The sequence below is a fragment of the Sarcophilus harrisii genome, chromosome 3 (genome assembly GCF_902635505.1).
Source record: "Sarcophilus harrisii chromosome 3, mSarHar1.11, whole genome shotgun sequence".
NCBI lineage: Eukaryota > Metazoa > Chordata > Mammalia > Dasyuromorphia > Dasyuridae > Sarcophilus > Sarcophilus harrisii.
In genome coordinates this window covers 74,963,863-74,987,135 of record NC_045428.1, presented here as the reverse complement: position 1 = coordinate 74,987,135, position 23,273 = coordinate 74,963,863, and the positions used below count along the sequence as shown (strand labels likewise).

The 23,273-nt window shown below is 35.5% G+C and overlaps 1 protein-coding gene across 5 annotated transcripts in view; it reads right to left on the bottom strand.

Annotated features, from left to right (window-relative positions):
• The window catches only part of PLEKHM3 (pleckstrin homology domain containing M3), a 180,581-nt gene that overhangs the window by 144,643 nt on the left and 12,665 nt on the right, over nucleotides 1–23,273 (bottom strand). For 4 of the 5 annotated variants that reach the window (XR_004232799.1, XR_004232800.1, XM_031958192.1 and 1 more), the window contains exons 2-3: nucleotides 19,280–20,199; nucleotides 8,721–9,650 (exon numbers count right to left, since the gene is read on the bottom strand). Coding sequence is in view for 3 of the 5 variants with exons in the window: in XM_031958192.1 (XP_031814052.1) it covers nucleotides 8,721–9,650; nucleotides 19,280–19,877 (1,528 nt within the window). In the remaining 2 variants the exon portion in view is untranslated. Of the gene's footprint in view, nucleotides 1–8,720; nucleotides 9,651–19,279; nucleotides 20,200–21,272; nucleotides 21,314–23,273 lie in introns of all 5 variants that reach the window. The other variant, XM_031958191.1, reaches the window with a different exon arrangement.

Here is a 23,273-nt window from a genome sequence, read left to right as displayed (position 1 = left end):
CCTTGTCAAAAAGGGTAAAGTTTAGGAGAAGAATGGACTTGGGAGGAAAGAATGAATTCTGGTTTTGAACTTATTGAGTTTGAGATACAGGAAATTCAGTTTGAATTTTCAAAAGGCAGTAGATAATGTGGAATGCAGTTTAGGAGAAAGATTAACAGTTAAATGTCTGGAGCTGAGAATCCTCTCCCTAGATGACAATTAAAACTATGGGAACTTGCAACATCACTGAGAGAAAAAAGAAGATGCTGGTTGGTGGAGGTTAGCTGCAGGGCTTTGAAGGATGCTCACAATTAGGGGGCAAGACGAAGAAAGACGATTCAGAAAGAGACTTGGAAGGATAAGAGAATTAAGAGAAGGCTGTATCACAAAAACCCAGAGAAAAGAGATTATTCAGGAGAAAGTGGTCAACAATATCAAAGAAATCAAGAAAGATTAGGACTAAGAAAAGGAAATTTGATTTGGTAATTAAGAGATTATTATTAATTTAAGAAAGAAATTACAGTTGGATTATGAAGTAGGAAGCTATATTGGAAGAGATTGAGAAGGGAACATGAGGTGAGATTAATGAATCAGAGTACAGACAGCTTATAGTTCCCATCCATTTCTCCGAGAGGAGCTTGGCTACTGGAAAAAGTAATGTAGGATAGTAGGATCAAATGAGTTTTTTAAGGAGGAAACATGGATATCCTTCAGCAATCCCAGTTTTATAGTTATCAGATTTTTCCTTTATATTTCTTACTAAGTCTTTCTAGAGCTTGGCACAGTTTATTCATTTTCTATTCTAAAAGTGCAGGATTTTGTTTGTTTATAATTCTGTTCTTTCCTTTTGGAGATTTCTCATTGTTTTGTTTTACTTCACAGAAATCATTCATTGTATTGAGGTCTCACTTGGCTGGTGATAGTTTGGAAGTTCTGTTAGTTCTGCTAGGTTGTCCTCAATGTGAATATCCTTCTGTTCCCTCTCTGCTCGTTGTTCTTTCACTTTATTCAGGGTTCCTCTTTACTAGTCAAACTCAAAGTCTGCTAGGCTACTAAGCCAGCTGCCCTTGCCCAAACAGGCTGCCCTGCTAGGTCACCAGGATTCTGACTGGAGAAGTAAGCACAGTAAAGAAGACACATCACCTTCCCCACTCTACTCAAGGACTTCACTATCAGCAACCTTTTTCTTCTACTTCCATAAGAACCAATAACAAACAACAGCAATGCCTCACATTTATCTAGCACTCAAGATTTACAAAGTATTTTCCTCACAACAACTCTGTAAGGTAGACAATTCCTTTTATTTCAATTCAATAAGCACTGATTGAGCAACTAGCAAGTGCCAGGCACTGTGAGAAACACTAAGAACACAAAGAGAAACACTAAACTTTGTGCTTAGAGAGCTTATATTCTCCAGTGGGAACACATTATGCACATAGATAAGGAACAGTTGATATCTGGTAAGTACTGGTTGAAGAGTTTAAGAATATTTAGTCTGGGAAAGAGAAAACTAGAAGGGAATGAGGGGAGGGGGGCAAGACAGATGTTTTTAGGCTGTCACATAGAAGTCTGGTTCTATTTGTCCCCAGAGGGAAGAACCAGGAGCAAAGACTGGAAGTCACAAGAAGGCAAATTTCTGTTTACTTTTGAACAATCAGAGCTGTCCAAAAGTGGAATTGGCAAGGCAAGTTTTTGCCTTTACACTTTACAAATAATCTGTTTTTCTCATCAAAAAGGATATTGCTCTCAAGAGTAATTAGACTCAATTTCAATAATAAAACCTTGTTAGTAGGAGTATATAATCTGCTTCTGATTTTTTTTTAATATTATTATTAACTTATTTTTGCTGAGGCAATTGGAGTTGTGACCTGCCCAGGGTCACACAGCTAGGAAATAATTGTGTCTGAGGCCAGATTTGAACTCAGATCCTCCTGATTTCAGGGTTGGTGCTCTATCCAGTACACCACCTAGCTGCCCCAGGAGTATATAATCTGGAAAAACATTCCACACAATCAAGATTGATTATGGGGGGTGGGGTGTGGTGTGTGTGTGTGTGTATGTGTATCCTTTTCTTCTTCTCTTCTTCCTTTCATCTCACTGCCTCATACAAATCTATTTTCCTTGTTGTTAGCTTTCAGTTTAATGAAGAAGAAATGTGGAAGAAAAAACTAAAATAAGACTTAGGAATAGTCATAAAACAAAACATAAAAAGTCATTAAAATAAAAATGCATACTCTATCCCTGTCCCCTATTTCCCTAGAAAATGCAAGATGTGGTTACAAATAAGATTCCCTTAGTGGACATTAGAATATATTTTTTAAAGTTTTTAGAATTTAATATAAAATGTCTATAGTGAAGTTCTACCTCTGTTCTTGGAAGCCTATAGTATTTTGCCTGAACTCATTTGTACAGATGTTCAGAAAATTAGTTCCTCTTTCTCTTAAAAGTTGACTTCCAGTAGCATTTGCCCTGAGGCCAATAAGTAACAATGACTAACATGGAAACATTACTTCCTTCAGATTTAAGGAATAATTAGCCACCACAAACATGACAGGAGGCTTGTATGGCTAAGTTAAAGGTACCTTTCCCATCCAAACTCCAATAATACAAATAACGAAGCTTTGCCAAAAAAAAAAAAAAAAAAAAAAAAAAAAAAAAAAAAAAAAAAAAAAAAAAAAGCCTCTACCTATCACATGGGTTACCATGTAATATTAGAAATGCCGGGTTGTTTGCTTAGTATATTATTTTTTGTTAGCAACTTGAAATTATTTCTTTTCCCAGTTGTAACTTTCAGTCTGTTAAATTAGAGGTTTAAACTATGGCTGTGCTGGGTGAACATAAAAGGATGATCCATTAATTATATATCTCATCTTAATGAAACTTTGAGCATCTTTCAAGATATAGTCACTGTGACATTCAGCTAGATTTTACCCTTACATGGTTACAATGATCTGGAAGTATGGATCAGACAAAAATATGAATTCAGTCTTTTTGATTGCAGTGTGGAATGGCAGGGAAAATACTGAGAGGAAGAAGACAGTACAGGGAAATACAGGAGAAACTTCTTTTATGCAAAGTCAGTGCAGACATCCGTTCCCACAAATGGAAACCTTGTTTTTGAACTCTCCTTCTGACCTTCCCACACCAACAATCTGCACTCCACCCCCATACTCCCCTTCCTCTTAAGGACTGTAGCTCACACTGTGGCTCTGTCTTACACAGAGCTGGGGGATGGGGAAGTTAGCCTCCAAGATAAACTAGTCAAAAGCTATGCACCACAATCCTCATTCCTCTCTACCTGTTTGTGAATGTCAGCTGGGAACAGCCCCTGAAAAGCTTTGGAAAAAAAGGAAAAGGGGAGAGGGAGAAAAGGGGAGAGGGAGGACAAAGAAAAACCAGAGAGTGCAATTCAAACAAAAATGAAATAAAACACACACACACTCAGGCACACAAAGAAAGGGAAAAAATGTCCCCACCAGGTCCTCCCAACTTACTTCTTTATCAGAGGTTCATTGTCAATCAATTAACCAAGACAGCAGGGGTCTGTGGGGTGGGGGGTAGCATGGGAAACAATGGGCAGCCCTGTTGTATTACTATTTAATCACTTTTACTAAATAAATAGAGCAGCCCTGAGGTGCTGTCATGTCAAGGGAATTTAGAACAAAAAAACTTCATTTTTCATTGGTCATTATTTTTTTTCCTGCAGGACAAGAGAGGGTTATTACTGTAGCCTTAAGTTCCATCTTTGTGTTTCCTGCCTTTGATTCCACTCGGACCCTGCCACTTTCTGGCACTAATTTGTCAGGCTGAACAAAGAAGGGATTTGTACCTCCTGTAAGGTCTCAATTAGGAATGGCTTCTGCTGTATTCTGTGCCATTCAGCCGGGACACAATGACGGTAATTACAGGAATTTGCACTAAATGGCAGAAGAATTCACAGCAAAACTTTCCCCCCCTCCAGCTCGTCCCTCCCCAAGGCTGGAAGCCCCCCTCTCCGAGAGAGCTCCTCCTAATGCCCGCCCGCATGGGGAGGTTAAACAGCAGCCAGAGGAGTAAACCAGCAGAAACCGCCTCGGGTGAAAAATGAGGCAGAGAAGGGATCTCTGAGGCTCACTGTTTATCCTCCACTCTCCCCGTTCGGAATTTTTATTTTCAACCTAAGTTCTGAAATAGAGGAACAGCACTGCTCACAGTTCAAGATGACATTAGTTACACATGGGAAGACTTGAAAACATTCTTGCGGGTGTTGTCACAACTTGTTTTTATAAGCAGCTGAATTCTTTTTCGAAAGGTTCTTATACTTATGCTTCTTGATTTTCAGTCAATTCAACAGAACTGTTTTATAACACAATTGTCAACTAAATTCTATGCAAATTTCACATCCTGAAATTCCCTATGCAGACACATTCCCACATATTCAGACCTGTCTGGATGCTCCTCACATCCAGGGCTGCATCCTCACATCCAGCACGTTGGATATACATGGCAGAGCATTAATAAGGAAGCCCTTGGATAGGATGGTTAATTAGTGGTTTTTATCCTGTTGATGAAGAGGCAGGGAATGTAAGAACAGAAGGCCAGCCCTGAAGCCTAAGAGATGTGGCTTTAAGGCCTGTTTCTGACAGACTGTATGCCCACCATGGGCAAACAAGTCCCTTCAACTCTCAGAGAAAGGCAATTCTCAAAGTTACAACTGAACTGAAGGAGCTTACTCCAGGATTCCCAAGTCCAGACAACAACAAAAGACATGATAACAGTCACTGCCTTGTCTCATCTTATCAATCAACTAATGTTTTAGGGGTACCTACCCTCCTAGCCATGGCTTAAAGTAACATATCACATGATCAACTGTGATGGACTTGGCTCTTTTTAACAGTGAGGTGATTCTGGGCAATTCTAATACACTTGTGATGGAAAGAGCCATCCACATCCAGAGAGTGAATCATAGAGATTGAATGTGGATCAAAACATAATATTTTCACCTTTTTGTGGCTGCTGCTGTTGTTTGCTTTTTTTTCTTTCTTATGGGTCCCCCTCCCCAACTTTCTGGTCTGATTTTTCTTGTGCAGCATGACGAATATGAAAATATGTTTAGAAGAATTGCACATATTTAACCTATATCAGAATGCTTACTATCTTGGGGAGGGTGGTGAGGGGAGGGAGGGAGAAAAATTTGGAACAAAAGATTTTGCAAAGGCGATAAACTATCATTACATGGATTTGGAAAAATAAAGATTTACTTTTAAAAAAGTAACATTATCATATGGTTTTATAAATTTGTTCTATGTTACATGGCTTTACATAGTAATTGTTAGAAAGTCATCTGAAAATCTTAGTTTTATTCCTGAAAACCTATTTATAAAATTAGTCTTGTATAAAATGATACCACTAAAATACTAATTTTCCTTCAACATCACTTTCATCATGTGTTACTTAAGGAATAATATGTGTGTATTCTCTGTTCAAAAATCTTCAATGGCTTCCATTTAGTACTATATCAAATTTAAAATCTTTTTCCTGGTTTTCAAGGCCCCCTATAATCTTCCCTGGCTCTATCTGTCCCACTTTATTTTTCACTACTTTTTTTTTCCCCTTTTAATAACATAACATTGTGCCATGAACACAGTCAGCCTTACTTCTGCCTCAAGTCTCCCCGACATAGCTTCCTCTACCTAAAATCCTAAACCTCTGTCGTTATTAGCTGGATTGACCAGTTTCCTCATCTATAAAATGTGGGGGTGGCACTACTGTAGATGATTTTTATGACTTTTCTGAGCTTCAAAATTCCATTATTCTAAATCCTTCCATCCTTTGAATCTGTTGTAGTTCTGTCTCCTGCATGAGTCCTTCACTAACTCTTTCAACTCTAACTGGAGGCAGCCAGTTATAGGGGAAAGAACAAGTGGACTGGGTCAGAACACCTGATTCAGGTCTCCATCAGTTACTCACTAGCCGTGAGATTCTGAACAAATTATTTCGCTCCTCTGGTTGATTTCTTTATTTGTGAAAAAGGTCCCCTCCAGTTCTGTAGCTCTAGAATTACAGAAGTCTAATCAAGAAAATGCTCTTATATGCCCTTTCAGCTCTAATATCCTATGAGATATTCTAGTGTGCATTTGATTTTCCTTTTCTCTGAACTCACAGAGCACTGATACAGTCAAAAATGTCATGTAGTTTAGCACTTGATTCTACTGGATGCCGTTTGTTTCTTTCATATTCATTTTATCTTCCTATCTTCCAGAGAACAGGGACCACATTTTATACTTCTTTATCTCTTGCAGTATATTGATCAACAAATATTCACTGTTACTTCTAATTGGCAGATATTTTAAACACACTAAAAAGTTCATTACTTATAGAAAATCAGAGGTCTAAATTTGACAAAATTTAGAAACCTTTGTGATTCCAATACAACTTCTTAATTTACTGGTTTTAAAAATCTGTGGGTACACCCACAGGATAATTTATTTAACCATCAAGTTTTACTTGATAACCTTTCAAATGAAAATTGTATAATAATACCCTAATAAATCTATGACCTATACAAATATATACACATTAGGTAGATTTACAATTAAGAATGAGAGAATCAAAAAAACTAGTAAAAAGATAAGTATGAATATGCTAACCATTCTTCTATCAAATTCTTCCATCCTCACAAAAACCTGTGTGTGTCATAAAGCTAAAAAAGGTAGCTAAGAAATTACAGCTCAAGTGTAACTATATTTTAGAAATAAAAATCCCCAGAAAACTATTATTCTGCCATTTATCAATGGAGGACATTTAAAAGAAAAATCCTGCCTTGCATCATCACGTCTAAGTTATTTTGCTTTCCTTTTGAGATTGTGCCCCCTACAGGAGACAAGGTATTCCTACAAGTGACAGAAAGGAGAAAAGACTGGAGAGAGAGGATGAGGATAGAGAAAAGCTATCCCTACATCATGGACTCTGAGTGCAACTTCTCAAAGTAAAGCGAGGATTTAAGTGAAGCAGATCCTTCTAGAATGTTTCATACTTAAAGGATTGAGCAGAGTCCGTGCAATGCATTCACCTATCCCTCCACCCTGTCCTTCCTGCTCTTACAAAATTGCCTCTTTTCCTGCTATAATAGAGGAGAGATCCGAGGGAACTTAAGAATTTCAAATCAACACTTAATATTTCTTGAATGCTTTCCTCATTACTATTTGTACTCTTCTCTTAACCCCTGTGACTGACACAATACTATTTAGCAGACTTAAATTTCTATTTTTTCTGCACTATAGATGCCTGCTGAATATCATTGTCATACTGTGAGCAAAAGAGGACTAATTATATTTAATTTAATAATCAATGTCCTTTTAAGCAAAGGGACCTTTCCCTAAAAAGGGACATCATCATTATATCACTAAATATATCTTTTTCTACTATATCATTGGTTCAAAAGTTTCATATTTCAATTCAGAAAAGAAGGACTGAAATCCACAATTTGGCATAGCCAAGAACAGGTTTCTTATTTAACTTTAAATCCTGGATCTTCTTTCTTGTATTTAAGAAAAGAAGTCTTTCTGTTTTGAAAGACAATCTCCCTCCCCACACCCACCCCATACAAATAAATTATCTCATTATTCAAAAGTCTTCCTTTATTCTTAACCGGATTTTTATAAATTGTTAATAGGGTTTATACCAAGAAAGATGATTTTAAAACAAATCCTACTTATAAATCATATTTTATTTAAATAATAAAACTTAGATAATTACTTTAAATTAGGATTTCTCTAAAACAACAAATTTAGTTTTGGAAAAGAAAGAAGTAGAATTTTGAAAGATCATAAATCAACTAAAATCCTTCTTTTATATCCTATAGTAAGAAAATTACTCTAAAAGATATCAGTTGTCCCATTTTTCTCCCTGAAAATGAGATATTGATTAATTGAATGGGTATGAACAATTACATGCTAAATTAATATTTTAATTTTAGTAACCCCTAAACTTTCTTTAAGTGATAGCCTTTCAGATTCTCAACTAATGAGATCACTGCCAAAAAACAGTTATTGATTGTAGAAATTGTCAATACTTTTTGACATCTCTCTCCCTCTCTCTTCTTTTTTTTTTTTAAACATTACCTCCACCTCCTAGGTATATCTATTACTCCATTCCAAAGAGCAATCCCTTATAACAAAGAACTAAAATCAGCTCAGTAAAACTAATCAGTTATTGAAAAAATCTGATAACATATGCAGTTTCTCCCACCTCTGCAAAGAAGTGGGGGAGCCTTCTCATGTTCCTTTTTAGGAACAGCTCTTCCTAAAAGAGTTGTGAATTAATGCTGAATATGCAATGACCTAAAGTGGCTGTGATCCTTATCACAATCAAAAGATTTGAGTTCTAGTTCTGTTTATGCCTTAGTCAAATTATCTTTGACCCTGAATATATGGTGAAATCTAGGTAATTAATTCATTTCCCTTCTTAGGGCCTCAGTTTCCTTATTTAGAAAATGAGGGTGAAGTTTGACTAGATGGTTATTAAGGTCCCTTCCAGCAAGAGATCTAGAATTCTATTAGATTATAAAATGATCTACAAAATTATTTGTATGAGAATGGATTAATGTTTTTAAGTTGCTTTTTGGTTTCTTAAAGAAAACTAGTTTATCCATGGGAAGTAACTTTGCTTTTGGAATGAACTTGTATAATAAATTTTCATGGTATTCTGAATTTCCTTCAATTACATGTTAGGATGGAAATAAAATATGCTTTGCTTCTTACCTGCACACTTAAAACTTTGAGCAGTGAGACCTCTCTCCAGGGACAATGTTGTGAGAATGCTCAGGAAACTGGTAGTCACAGACTGGCGTTTGCTCTTCCTGAGATCATGGCCACCCATTTGATCCCTAGCTTTGTTCCTAAGAGTGACTTGTAAGTTTTGTCCTAAATTCCTGGCTGCATTGGCAGCTGTTTTCAGTGCTTCCATCCACTCTTGTGCCCTCTGATGAGTCTCAGCCCGCAAGCGGAGGATATCTTGTGGAAAGATGACTTGAAAACAGGAGTCACAGTCATCCAGGTTGTCCGTCTGAACAGCGAGGCAGACATCAACATTGTAGCTCAGCAGGGGGTCCTCATCTAGTCGGCCAGGCTGAAAAGCCATAAGATAGGCTTTACTCAGCACAAATGTAAAAGCCTTCCAGTTATTTTGGACAGTGAGTCTGTAGAGTGTCCCAGACTTGAGGATGTTTTGGTACTGTTTAGAGCTGTCTATGAGAGATGCTGCCTGGAGCAGCCCATTGGACTTGGGCAAGCACTGAGGGAGAAAGAAGTCATCCTGTCTCAGTGCTGGTGAGTTTTCCAGCTCATCACGCTGGCCCATGTAAGCCGGCACGGCAGCATGCACCACCTCCCAAAGTTTCTGTCCCCAGTCCAAGGCTTCCCAAGGTGACTCTGCCTTCAGCTGGAGCTGGCTGTTGTCAGAGAGGACTGTATCCACCATTCTGGTCTCGAGGTTGCCCAGGACCGATACACTTTGGAAGTGTGAAAGCTGATAAGTGGCATAAAGGTTCTGATTGCCACTGTTGTCAAGACAGTAGAAGTACAGATTATACGGTGAAAGTTCAGCATAACAGCTTTGCCAGTAACTGTCATGATCTTTCCTAATTTCAAGGTAACCCTTCTTCAAAATATTTGGGAATGTTTGTCTATGATCTGGAAGAAATGAAATAAAAAATGGATTAGTTTTGAAAACTCATGTGTACATCAAACAGAGAAATACACAGGAGGATTTCAAGCTGATGTTTCATATTTAATGAAATATGAGAAGTGGGGAAAGTTTTGTTTTTTAAAAAAATTAGAAGAAATTTTAGAGATTATCTAGTCTAACCCATTCTTTTTACATGTGAGCAAACTGAGACTTATTGGGGTAAAGTGCTTAATCAAAAGTCACACAGCTAGTAAGTGATATTCAACCCAAGGCTGCTGATTCCATATCTAGTGGACTTCTCACTACATCGTAGTTAGAGAGATGATCCTATTCTAAGTTTCAGTAATGAAATATGCTAGCCCCTAAGTCTTAGTACAAACATATTCAAATAAACTATGCAATTCTACAAAACAGTTTTGTTCACCCCTCTGGGGCATAGGTCTTTCATGTACAAAATAACTGTACTAACTATACCATGGAGATCTTGGTGAGAACCAAGGGATGTGGATCCCGCCTCCCCCCCCCCCCAAAAAAAAGAAAGAAAAGTAAAAAACATCCATGAAACTTCAAAAAAATTAACAGAAGAGAACAATGGGAAATACAAAAAATTCAACATAACTTCAATTTTTAATAAATATTTTTAAAGGTCAATCTGTATATAATAGGGATTTCTAGTTTCATAAACAATCTTCTTTTTTTGCTCTTCTTTGAATATAGAAATGTTCATGTTGAGAGCTCATCAGAGAATTATAAAAGAATAATAGAAGTGCAATAACTAACATAGCTAAATAACAGAAATATAACAAAAAAATAAATCTTAAAATGTTTGTTGAGTTAAAATATGAAAATGCCAATTAAATTTATACTCTAGGGAGACTACAAGTACATATGATATCAAATATTTGTTAATTTGTTGTTTTATTAACTCCTCCCACAAGTGACATAAATAAAAATTTTATTTCTTAAAAGCTTAAAAAATGAGCACATTCTAAGAATTCCAATCCTATGCAACACAAATTCTATTAGCAAGGTTCAAAAAGAAAAGTTCTAAACAAAAAATTACAGTATGTAAAAAAGTTGTGGTATATGATTGTGATGGAATACTACCATGCTATAAGAAATGTTAAGCTCAATAGTCTTAGATAAACATGGAAAGACTTGTACGAAGAGCAAAATGAGCAAAACCAAAAGAATAATGCAAATAAAAGCAATATTGCTGTAATAATGACTTTGAGCAAATAAGTCATTTTGATGATTATAAATACTCAAACTAAAAAGGACATATGAAGAAAGACTTATTTTCATCCAGAGAAAGAACCGATAAAAATACCTTCCTTCCTTCCCTCCATTCTCTATATATTGCTCCTACATGTTCAGTCTTTTTATGTGCTGCCTGAATCATCTTGATACTCCTATTGTAACTCTATTTGTCCAAGCTACTTTACTGTCTTTTACTGTCCTTACAAAACTTTTGTCATTTGGGTAACTTTCCTTATACTTTATCATTCTATATATCAGCTTTAAACTATTATCTACCTATTTTTGTTTTCTAATGAGTTTCTCAAATTTTAACTTAGTAAAGATACAAATATAATAAATGTAACCATTCCTTAAAGAGGACAAAAAATTCCCAAAGTTTATGAAGGAAGAGATAAATAAGTATCTAGATCTTAAAATAGCAAACAATCAAAAGAAATGAAAGTCAAAGAAAAAGCAATTTTATTTGCTCTACATCTCCAGCCTTGACATTCATTAGTATTTCTGTGCTAACTCAAAAGCCATTAATTTCTTTGAAACCTACACTAATCTCTTTGTAAGTACATATAATGGAGCAATATTATCCTCTAATCATCTTACTTTTCTGCTAATCCAATAAGGGGAGCAGACTGTCAGAGACATCGCAATAATGCCTACCCCTTTCATTTCTATCAAGTACAGATGATAGGTTCAACCTACTTCACAATAACACTCATGACTATACTTCTCACCAACATCCCTCTGAGGTCCTACAAGCTCACCGGCTTTACAGTGAATAAAATAAAAGCTACCTCTATTAGAAAGGAATTTTCCTCCCATCTTCCTGTATCCATTGAGTGCTTTACCACAGCTCTTCTAAATTAAGACTTCTTTAACTGAGAAAAAATCAGCAGTCAGCTCAATTAAGACAAATTTATTATATTCTACATGAATGGATGTTGGCAGTGAGCATATTAATCAAGAAGTCCCATTACTATCCCTCCAATGTACTCTCTTCTTTCATTTCACTGATGTATAATAAAGGTAAAAGATATCTTTCCATATAGTGTATCTCAATTTCTGCCCAACAGCATCTCTTTATCTTTGCTGTCTCTTTTGTCTCTTATCTCTAAATGGGGAAATTAAGCGGAGGCAAAAAAGATAGGGTTAATATAATGCATTTTGCACCGTGCTTTCTTCAAGAAAAAAAGAAAGTAACTGAAGATATTTTGTGATGTACTTACTTTTCTCTGAAAAGCTTGTTTATATTATGAAATATATACACACACATATATGCACGTGCATATGTTTTATATACATACACATGCTTATATTGAGTATGTTTATGTATGTATATCTTACATACATACTTATATATGTATCTATACTTATATGTGTGTATATGATTTTAGAGGTTCAGCCACATAATATTCATTTTTCTTTATATTCAAATTATTTTTATTGATTCTACATTGGTAAATCAGAAGCTAAGTAGTAAAATTTAGAAATTTAATCAATTTACTATTTTTCTATTCTTACCTGAAGTGATGGTCTTTCAGTTAATGTTCCCTCATACCCTTTAAAAATTAGTTTCCTTCAAAAATCACATAATCATTATATTTCCCAAGTCCTCTTCTGATGTTTAATACTAAGACTTCTTTAAGACATAAGAAGATCTAGAAAGCCACAGTGGAAAGTGCTCTTCTGAATTTGGAAGTTCATGGACATGCTCTGTGATGGCTGAATATACATCTATCATCCAAAGATCAGCTCAGCTAAATGTAGGGAAGATAATTGCCAGGTGGTTGGTCACCATGGGGTAGGGAGCTGGCTATCCAACCACAACAGCTTAGGAAGACTGTGTACTTATGGCCAGGGTCATATAGCTTCTAAGTGTCTGAAACCACAATTGAACTCAGGTCTTCCTGACCCCAGGCCTGGTGCTCTATTTCCTGTACCATTTAAGTGTTCCCTAGTGGTATAGTGCCCAACATCATTAAAGTCAAACATTTTTAAAAAGATAACTAAATATACAGTTAATCTGATTATAGATTCTTCAGAAATATTTGTAAATTTTTTTTCTATTTTACCAATAAAGAAAAAATTACAGAAAGGATTATTTTAGTGAGGCTATATTTCCTCATTAAAAACTGGCCACTTTCCTATTGTCCTCTACATTTTATTAAAGCTAAAACTCATCACATTTCCTTTCCTAATATAGATCCTAATTCTTCCTTAACATGCAATGAAGTTTTATACTCAGTAGGTATTTAATAATTGTTAGTAAACAAAGAGGAAAGAGGAATTTTATCTGCCAAATATCAGTTCTACCATCCCATTTCATAAGAACATCTTAACTGTGGGAAGGAAAATTCTTTCAAGTGGCTTTTCTGCAGACTTGGATGGTAATGTTTGGGGAAGAGTTTTTGTAACAACTAAAACAGAAATGTGATGATTTGATGTGTATTTCTTTAAGGAAAACAACTAGACGGGCCAATTCAGAAAACAAGGACAAGCTGGGAATTAAATTTCACCCAACTTCTTGCACTGGCTCCATGTTCCTCTGCCATGTGGGAAGCACTGTGGTGATCCCTGAGTAGGTTGCTACCACAAGTCATTCAGTATTTCTTGATCTACCAGGCAGGGTGCTCTCTACCTAGGATCTCCATGGCAGGGTTAATATGAAACCTCCACTCCTTTAGAGATTTCTGTTAAGGAGCTGCCCTCTTCTTGAACAAGGGTTAAGTGGTTCAGTTTGTGTCCAATCTGTCACTCAAGAAAACAAGCTACCTCCCTACAATACCAATGTGGCACTCCCAAGTCTTCTCTGGGACAGAAGTGTCCAATGACTTCTATGTACTTTACTGGCAGAAATATGGAGGAGTCCCACTAGTTCTACATTATGGTTACCAAAGGTCCTCCCCGAGCTTGCCTTTGCCCCCTCCAATAAAAGCTCTATTAGGTTTTACAATGCAACCTACAAAACTACTTGCTGTTACCTCCTATAACTGTACTTTGTTGGGACCTAATACTGTCCCCATGAGATAGAACCTCAGCCCTAGTCCATATGCTAAGGCCCAAACACTATCCCTACACTGAGATTTGCATTAAGGTCCAATCCAAAAGGACTCCACATCTACCCATTAATGGAAATTTCAGAAAAAAAATCAGTTTTTGGAAACAAAAATATAAACTGTCTCTCCTTTTAAATTTTTGAAACAGATATAGAATCCCTCTCTTCATCAAATCAACTTCAGTGAATTTGGTATATTTGTCCTCATTATCAATTTCAGAAATGTTTCTTGGGTCCTGAGGAGAATCAAATATTATCCTTTTGAACATTTCCCCCAGTGTTTTAAACCAAAGATTCACAACAAAGTCTATGTGATTGCCTTCTAAATATTTCAAATTGTCCCAAGTAATTCCCTGTCACAGTTCTTAGACAATTTCCAAATTCTGATACTTAGGAAGGCCCCATATTTACCATAACTAGTTGGCCTGGAGACTACTTATCCTCTCCTAAAACAAAATTGATACAAATTAAAAAAAATAACAGATCGTGTCATTTATCATCTTTGGGATACAATTCTTTTTTTTTTTTAATTTTCAACAGTATTTATTTTCTCAATATATGTAAAGATAGTTTTCAACATTTGTTTCGTAAATGTGTTCCAAAATTTTTTCTCTCTCTCCCTTACCTCCCCACCTTCCCAAAACAGCAAGTAATCTGGTTGAGGTTAAATATGTACAATTCTTTTAAACATCTTTCCATATTAGTCATGCTGTATAAGGAAAATCAGATTAAAAAAAGAAAAACAAATAAAAAAGTGAAAATACTATGCTTAGATCCACATTCAATCTCCATAGTTTTCTCTCTGGATTAGATAGCATTTTCCTTCCCAAATCTATTGGAATTGTCTTGAATAACCACATTGTTGAGAAGAGCCACATCCATGACAGTTGATCATCACATAATTTTATTGTCTCTTGGTTCTGCTAGCTTCACTTAGAATCAGTTCAGGTAAGTCTTTCCAGGTTTTTCTGAAATCAGTCTGCTCATCATTTCTTATAGAATAATAATATTCAAGATCATTCCAAACATACCATAACTTACTCAGCCATTCTCCAACTGATGGGTATCCAATTTCCAGCTTCTTGTCAATTCAAAAGGGCTACAACAAACATTTTTGTACATGTGGGTCCTTTTCTCTCTTTTATGATCTCTTTGGGATACAGACCTAGTAATAAGACTGGTTATCAAAAGATATGCACAATTTGAAAGCCCTTTGGGCAAAGTTCCAGGATCAGTTCACAACTCCACCAACAATGCATTAGTGTCCCAGTTTTCCCAAATTCCTTCCAATACTTATCATAATCTTTTCCTATTGTCTTACAAGGGCACATTGTAAGCATGCATAGCATATCACGTTTCTATATTAATTACCAACAATTTACCTTCTAATTTCCCACATATCCACATACAGGAGCCATCTGGGGATCTTGAGGAGATCTCTCATTCCCCTACTTCAATCACAAGAATAACAAACTCATTCTGAGTCAATCCTGCTGATGAAGCTAGTTATTATGCTTCAGAATGAAAAATGAAACAAGTGATATACTTAAATCAAAAACAGTAAATAAAAGTAGGTTTTCTCAGCCATAGCATGCAAAAAGATGCTCAAGTATAAAGTAATGATTCAAATGAATACAGCTTCCTTGTTTTGTGTTGACCATACTGGACAACCAATCAAGTCTGAGATACTCCTGCTTCTTCATGAGTTGGCTTTTATACTTACTTAGGTCAATAGAAATTATGTTAATGGCTAGAGAATTAGTTCCTCCTACCCCATGTGGAAATCAGAAATGTGAGCAATAACAATAATTAATGCTCATTAAGATGGCTCCTTCTACAAAGATCTAGTACTGAACAAATGTATTTTGATTTCTACTTGCTTTTTAATTTCTGAACTCAGTGTTCTAAGTTAGTGAATGAAAAAGCTAGAAACTGCTACATGATACATAAATACAATGGATGGCATGCTTACTTAAGAACAGGGATTTCAAATGAGAAGAACATAGGATAGTTTATCTCTGTGAAGGAGGAAGGAATTTATGACCAAAGGAGAACTAGATTTCATTATTGATCACAAAATTGAAAATTTTTATTATATCAAATTAAAAAGGTTTTGTACAAACAAAACTAAAAGATTAGAAGGGAAGCAATAAACTGGGAAAACATTTTTACAGTCAAAGGTTCTGATAAAGGCCTCATTTCCAAAATATATAGAGAATTATCTGTAATTTATAAGAAATCAAGCCATTCTCCAATTGATAAATGATCAAAAGATATGAACAGACAATTCTATAGATGAAGAAATTGAAACTATTTCTAGCCATATGAGAAGATATTCCACGTCATTATTAATCAGAGAAATGCAAATTAAGACAACTCTGAGATACCACTCCACACCTCTCAGATTGGCTAGAATGACAGGGAAAGATAATGCGGAATGTTGGAGAGGATGTAGGAAAACTGGGACACTGACACATTGTTGGTGGAATTGTGAACACATCCAGCCATTCTGGAGAGCGACTGCATAGTCTTTGATCCAGCAGTGTTACTACTGGGCTTATATCCCAAAAAGATCTTAAAGAAGGGAAAGGGACCTGTATGTGCCAAAATGTTTGTGGCAGTCCTTTTTGTAGTGGCCAGAAACTGGAAACTGCGTGAATGCCCATCAATTGGAGAATGGCTGAATAAATTGTGGTATATGAATATTATGGAATATTATTGTTCGATAAGAAATGACCAACAGGATGATTTCAGAAAGGCCTGGAGAGACTTACATGAATTGATGCTGAGTGAAATGAGCAGGAGCAGGAGATAATTATATCCTTCAACAACATTATATGATGATCAATTCTGATGGATATGGCCCTCTTCAACAATGAGATGAAACAAATCAGCTCCAATAGAACAATAATGAATTGAACCCGCTACACCCAGAGAAAGAACTCAGGGAAATGAGTGTGAACCACTACATAGAATTCCCAATCCCTCTATTTTTGTTCGCCTGCATTTTTGATTTCTTTCACAGGTTAATTGTACACTATTTCAAAGTCCGATTCTTTTTGTGCAGCAAAACAACTGTGAGGACATGTATACATATATTACATTTAACATATACTTTGACATATTTAACATGTATTGGTCTACCTGCCATCTGGGGGAGGGGATGGGGAGAAGAAGGGGAAAAATTGGAACAGAAGATTTTGCCACTGTCAATGCTAAAAAAATTATCCATGCATATATCTTGTAAATAAAAAGCTATAATAAAAAAAATAAAATAAATTAAAAAAAAAACAGGGATTTCAAAAACCTGTAATAGTCTGGGGGGAAAAATAATATTCAAAATGTAATACACTACCAACATTTCCAACCAAACATTTCTCTAAGTAAAGGGTTAACTTCTTATGAATACAGATTTACAAATATCAAAGTATGCTCCAAAAAGTGGATTCATTACTTGTAAGAAATATCTTTGAGATTCACAGAATGTCAGAATTAAAAGATATATCCATCTAATCCAAGGCTTCTTATAAACTGTAGGTCACAACCCCATGGGGGGGGGGGGGGGGGGTTATATAACTGAATGTGGAGGTTATGAAAATTTGGCAACAGTAAAAGGTTTCTGAATGCAAGAACCAAAAATTAATTCAAAATCAAATGTATAATGAATCCAAGGTCCTTCTGGCAGTGCTCACCTGTGTTGCATTGCGCAACTTCACTGCAGCCTTATTTCTGAACACACATCATGCACACTTTGCAGTGTGCATGTGAGAATGCTGCCAGAAACACCTTGGCTCAGATTTGAGATGGGATTGCATAAACATTTCTCAGGCAAAAAGAGGTTACTAGAGGAAAAAATTTAAGGAACTTGATACTGGTAGAACTGTGAATTGGTACAATTACTCTGGAAAATAATTTGGAAAATAAAAAAAAAATCACTAAGTTATCCATATCCTTTAACCCAGAATAATATTACTAGGCAGCTACTCTTAAAAACATAAAAAATAGAGGGAAAGAATCATAATCCCAAAACATTCATAACACTTTTTGCTATAGTAATGAACTGGAAAGTAAAGGGGGTGTACATTAAACGAGAAATGATGAAACAAATTATGCTAAATGAATAATAAAAATAAATGAATAATATAACTGCAAAATAAAAACGATGAAATGAATTGGTGCAGAGAAGTCTGAGAAAATGTTTATGCGCTGAAACGGAATAAAGTGAGGAAAACAACATACAGAACTACAATAATATAATGAAAAGCAACTTTGAAACACTTAAGAACTTTAATCGATATAGTATTCAATCATAGTTTCAAAGGACCATGGATGAAACATACTTTTCGTCCTTTGACAGAGTTGAACTAGAAGAGGAAAATAAGACCTCTGTTTTCAATATGATCTATATGTGAATCTCTCTTCGGACTTGTGTTTATCTGTTACAAAGAAAATTATTTGTGGGGAGAGTGAAGAAGTTGAAGAAAAGGAAGAATAGTGGTTGAGATGGAAAAAAAAGAAAGAGCATTAAAGAAATATTTTGAAACCCAAACAAGAGAGATTTTAGAATATACTGAATTTAGTATGTACCTAAAAAACAAGCTGTATATGAGATTCATGGTCTTACATGCAATACTTTTTTTTTCTGGTCTTCTTTGTACATGGAAATATTCACGCATACTTGTGTGTTCAAATTTAGAATAACAAAAAAAAAATTTTAATGGAAAAAGAGTTTATTCATCTGTAAAATGATAGGAGCCTGGGTTAGACAATGTTGAGAATTCCTCCCTTCAAATTCTATCATGATAACTAATATTCTGATATCTTGATAACTTGAGCTCATAGCATTTCCTCCTTTTTTCTGCAGCACTTACTTGATTTTCTTGTATAATGATTTTCATTATTAACTAACTTTTTGTATGTCTATTTGTAGTCTATTTCCATGTCTGAGAACTGTATTTTATATTTTTGACCAGCATTTGGCACAACATTGGGTACTAGCAGATACTTGATAATTATCTGCTGACTGAATAAATGAGTTGAAAGTAACCAAGCTATCTTTAAATTTAATAAAAGATTATTTGATTTTGAAATAAGAAACAATGTATCCTAAAAAGAGAATGGCTATAATTTTCTTTTCCCAGCATCTTGCCATTCTACTAATAAGAAGGGAATGGGGCTGTTATTCTTACCGCAGGAAAATAAAGTTATTTTGAAAAGGCAAAAACCAATAAAGGTAAAGTTAGATATGAGCATTGAAGAGAAAATATTGTTGAAGCAACTTATAAAAATGAAGAGAAAGCAGTATCCTTTGAACAAAAACCATACCTGTATTTCCTTGAGCATCCTTTCCTTTGTGGTGGGATGGTGACAAGAAGGGTGACTTTGTTGGCTGCGTGCCTTGAACAGACGGCTGCTGCAAAGGAGTGGATTTGAGGACTACTCCCCACTCCACATGGGAAGTATCTGACCGTGATCGGGTATGACCTGGCTTGAAAGAAGAGGTCTCGTCCAGTAAGTCATTCACAGACCGAGGTCTGTCCTTCCGTCGCTGACACATGCTGAAAAAATTAAAAGTTGAAGCTTCCCTTTGTTCCATCCAGGAGAGGTTATCGGGGGCTGTTCCTCTCTGGACTATAAACTGTTCTTTGGCAGGGAATACATTTTGTACTTTGGTTTCCAAGAGACCACTCTGACACCTATCCCAAATGATGCCGTTGCCTTTGCCCAGGGATGGTCCATTCCTGATGGCACCACTGTCCACTATTTTATTGAAGACTTCATGCCCGACTAGTTCAGGGACTTCCTGAATGCCATAAACCTCAGCTTGCGGGACCACCTTTTCTAACTTATTATCAAAACAACTGAAGAAATCCTCAGTCACTTCCAAGGCTGGGCTGATATCATCTACTTCTAAGGCTTCCATTTCACTGGTTTTCAAGAGACTCAAGTGTCCTGAACCGGGAAAGGGGGGAGGATTTCATGAATATTCTAACACCAAAGAGCAGCAAGGTGCACAAAGATGTACCAAGAAAGTACTTCTGGGAACAAAGAAAAGTGCCTTCATTTAATCAGATGCAGAAGAGAAGGCTTAAGCATTGCTGGAACTTTTTTGGCTCTTACAAAGCACTCTTTATTTAGCAGGATGAGCTTCCAATGGACTTCACTTCTTAGGGAGGTAGGGAAGAAATGATTCTTTAAGATATTTCACAAATCATGAACTGGTTAGATCAGTCATTCTTTATTTCCTGGAGGATAATAAACAGAGACACAACATAAAAAACATTTATTAAATGTTATTCAATTAATTTAATCTCAATTTAATTATGCTTAATTACTTCCTACCAACCCCAAATGCTTTTACTGCAAAACTATACAAAGGTAAAAAGATTTGAACAAAGGTTCCTTTGTTTCCAAAAAGGAAGATCATACTCTACTACCTTTTTGTTACAATTCAATTCATACAAAAAAGAATGGAGAATGTGATATTGAAGCCAATAACTTTTATTTCTAAAGATTATTAACTTTTATACATGGGAAGCAAAATGGAGAATTTTGGTTATGTGAACATAGCAACAACAAAAGTGTAACGATGATCAACTGTGAAAGGCTTAACTACTTAGATCAAGACAATGATCAAAGATAATTCCAAAGGATTCATGATGAAAATACTATCTACCTTCAGAGAGAGAACTGAAAAACTGAGTGCAGAATGAAGCATAAATTTTATTTTTCTTGTTTTTGCAACATAATCAATATGGAAATGTTGTGCATGACTTCACATATATAGCTGAGATATCTATATCTATATCTATATATCATATTGCTTGCCTTCTCAATAGGAAAGAGAAAAGGTGAAAGGGAGAGAATTTGAAATTCAAAATTAACAAAAAAATCATATGGAAGAAAATAAGATCAAAGGGACATGTAGAATGTTTGGGATCTGGTGAGGAGAAGGTCCATCTCAGTACCAAATGGAATACAGGAGGAGAGAATCAGAGGCTTTACAATGTGGTAGAGAAAACAAAGAGCTCTCAGCAAATGGTCTCTATTCTCTCAAGAGAGTAGTATGACTAAGGTTCATGGCTGAGAAAGCTGAGGAGGGGAGAGAGGGAGACAGAGAAGAAATGAGAAGGAAAGAAAGACAGAGGGAGGCAAGAGAAAGAGAGAGAGAGAGAGAGGGAGGAAGGGAGGGAAAGTATGTGCATGCATGTGTGTGTGTGTTTAGAAGAGAATATTTAACAATCAGGAAAGAACTAAAGGATTGTCTTGCTATAAAAGGAGCCCAGCTGAAGTTAAGATAACATATAGACCTAGTTACCTTAGTTGAATGCTTTCTTCTAGCTCCATTAAGTAGCATAACTAGGAGTAAAAAAAAAAAAAGTAAATAGCAAGAATTGTTCATGGAATAAGGGGTAAGGGATTCAAGAATAAAGAATAGGGTCAAAATAGAGAAGTGAAGAAAGTGAAGAAAGCAAAAGCTGAGGACATGCGATAGTCTAAAAGATTACTAAGGAAGAGAGGAACAGAAAATTAATATGAAATAGAAAGAATAATTTCAGGTAAGGAGGAGAAAGGGGAAAAAGGGAATGAAAGCATGCTATGACCGATAAATTTCAGAGTTTTTGATTAAGGAGGTAAAACAGCTGATAGGAGGTACCTAGATCAAAAATGGGGTGAAAGAGTACAGGTCATGGGATTTGAGAGTATTGAGAGATAGGGACACTGTTTAAAAGGTATGTCATGAAAATTTCTAAAATACTCAACTGTTCTGTGGGCCTGCACTTCTGAGGAATAAGCTCTTAAATACCTGATAACTATAATTACAGAGTGTTTAAGTCTTCTGTTCTCAAAGCTAAATAATCTCATTTTCTTTATCCTACTTTTCTAGTTCTCATTTTCCCAGTCTGATAATCATTTACACTGTTCTTTTTGGGATCTTTTCCAAATCCCTCAAGTTGTGCAGCACCTGAACTAGACAGAGTCAGAACAAGAACCTGACCAATGCTCTGAGGAGCATTCTTAATTTCTTTTGCTAAAGAAAAATAAGGAATATTTCACAAATGGCATTCTTGATATTGGTTAGGCTAATAAAGATTCTTTCTCCATATATAAATAAATGTGTGTGAGAGTGTTCTTTTGCTTAATTACATGAAGCAAGATTTATGTGTGGGCACTGCAGCCTATCTGTCTGAACAGCAAAGTGAAAGTCCATGACTAATTAGAGCCGTGTTCTAATTATGGCACTCTAAGTTCAACTACAATTTTGCTTCATGTCTCTGTCTTACCTGTATATCTATATCAGATAAAAATATCAATAAAGACTTATTGCTCCAACTCTACAGATCAGGAAATTAAGGCTTAATAAGAATACCTTCCCAGAGGTTCTCCAATGGTAGTACTAACAGAAAGCCTAAAAAACTCCTATCTTAAAATATGACAGGGAAAAATATTATCATGGCTGTGTATAACAAATAAAACTGCCTTACATAATTACTTGCACAAAATTACTAGCAGTGATGAAAGCTGAGTCCCTCCTACAAAGAGATGGAAACAGATTATTAAACAATGTCCAGCCAATGTACCCAGAGATGTCTTTTTTATCTGGGACTGTATGGCAGTCTCAGAAGTTAATTCAGACTTCCTCCCACTTGGTGAAATGACATGTAATCTGAATTTAATAAAGATGTCTCAAGTCATGTCCTTTCAAAAATAGCTATGATACTCTAAACAAAAATGAACAGTAAAAGGCACCCAAAGAAAGCCTTTTCTATCAAATAACTTTTTTTAAAAAATGGGACCCGAGTGTGGTTGTATAAATTTAAATGGTAAGGGACAACATGCTTCACTCCTCTATTTATGAACACTTCATTTCAGTTAAGGCTCAATCTGTCCCACAATTCTGTGAGAGCAGAAATATGAAAGGAACTACTCTTCATACATCCAAGCTTTTTGTGCAGCAAAGTAGATCCCCATGATATTGAACAATTACGGAGTTCTAATAAATATTTATTACTGAAAAACATCTTCTTTGCTTACTTAAACTGGTGCCACAGGATTTGAAATTCTATAATTAAGACATTAATGTCTTTGAGTTCTCTTCCCTGATATCTTTTAAAAATACAAATACTCAAATATTATATAAATTAAAAAAAACAAAAACAAAGATACAAATAGTCTTAGAACAGATAATATATTAAATTAACTTTCAATAAGATCAAAGGAATAGGGCACTTAAAGCTGTAAAGGACTTTCAAAATTATCTAAAGGATGGAGTTTGTTAAACTGTAACTGCCCCAATTCATTTTATATAGTATCTAAT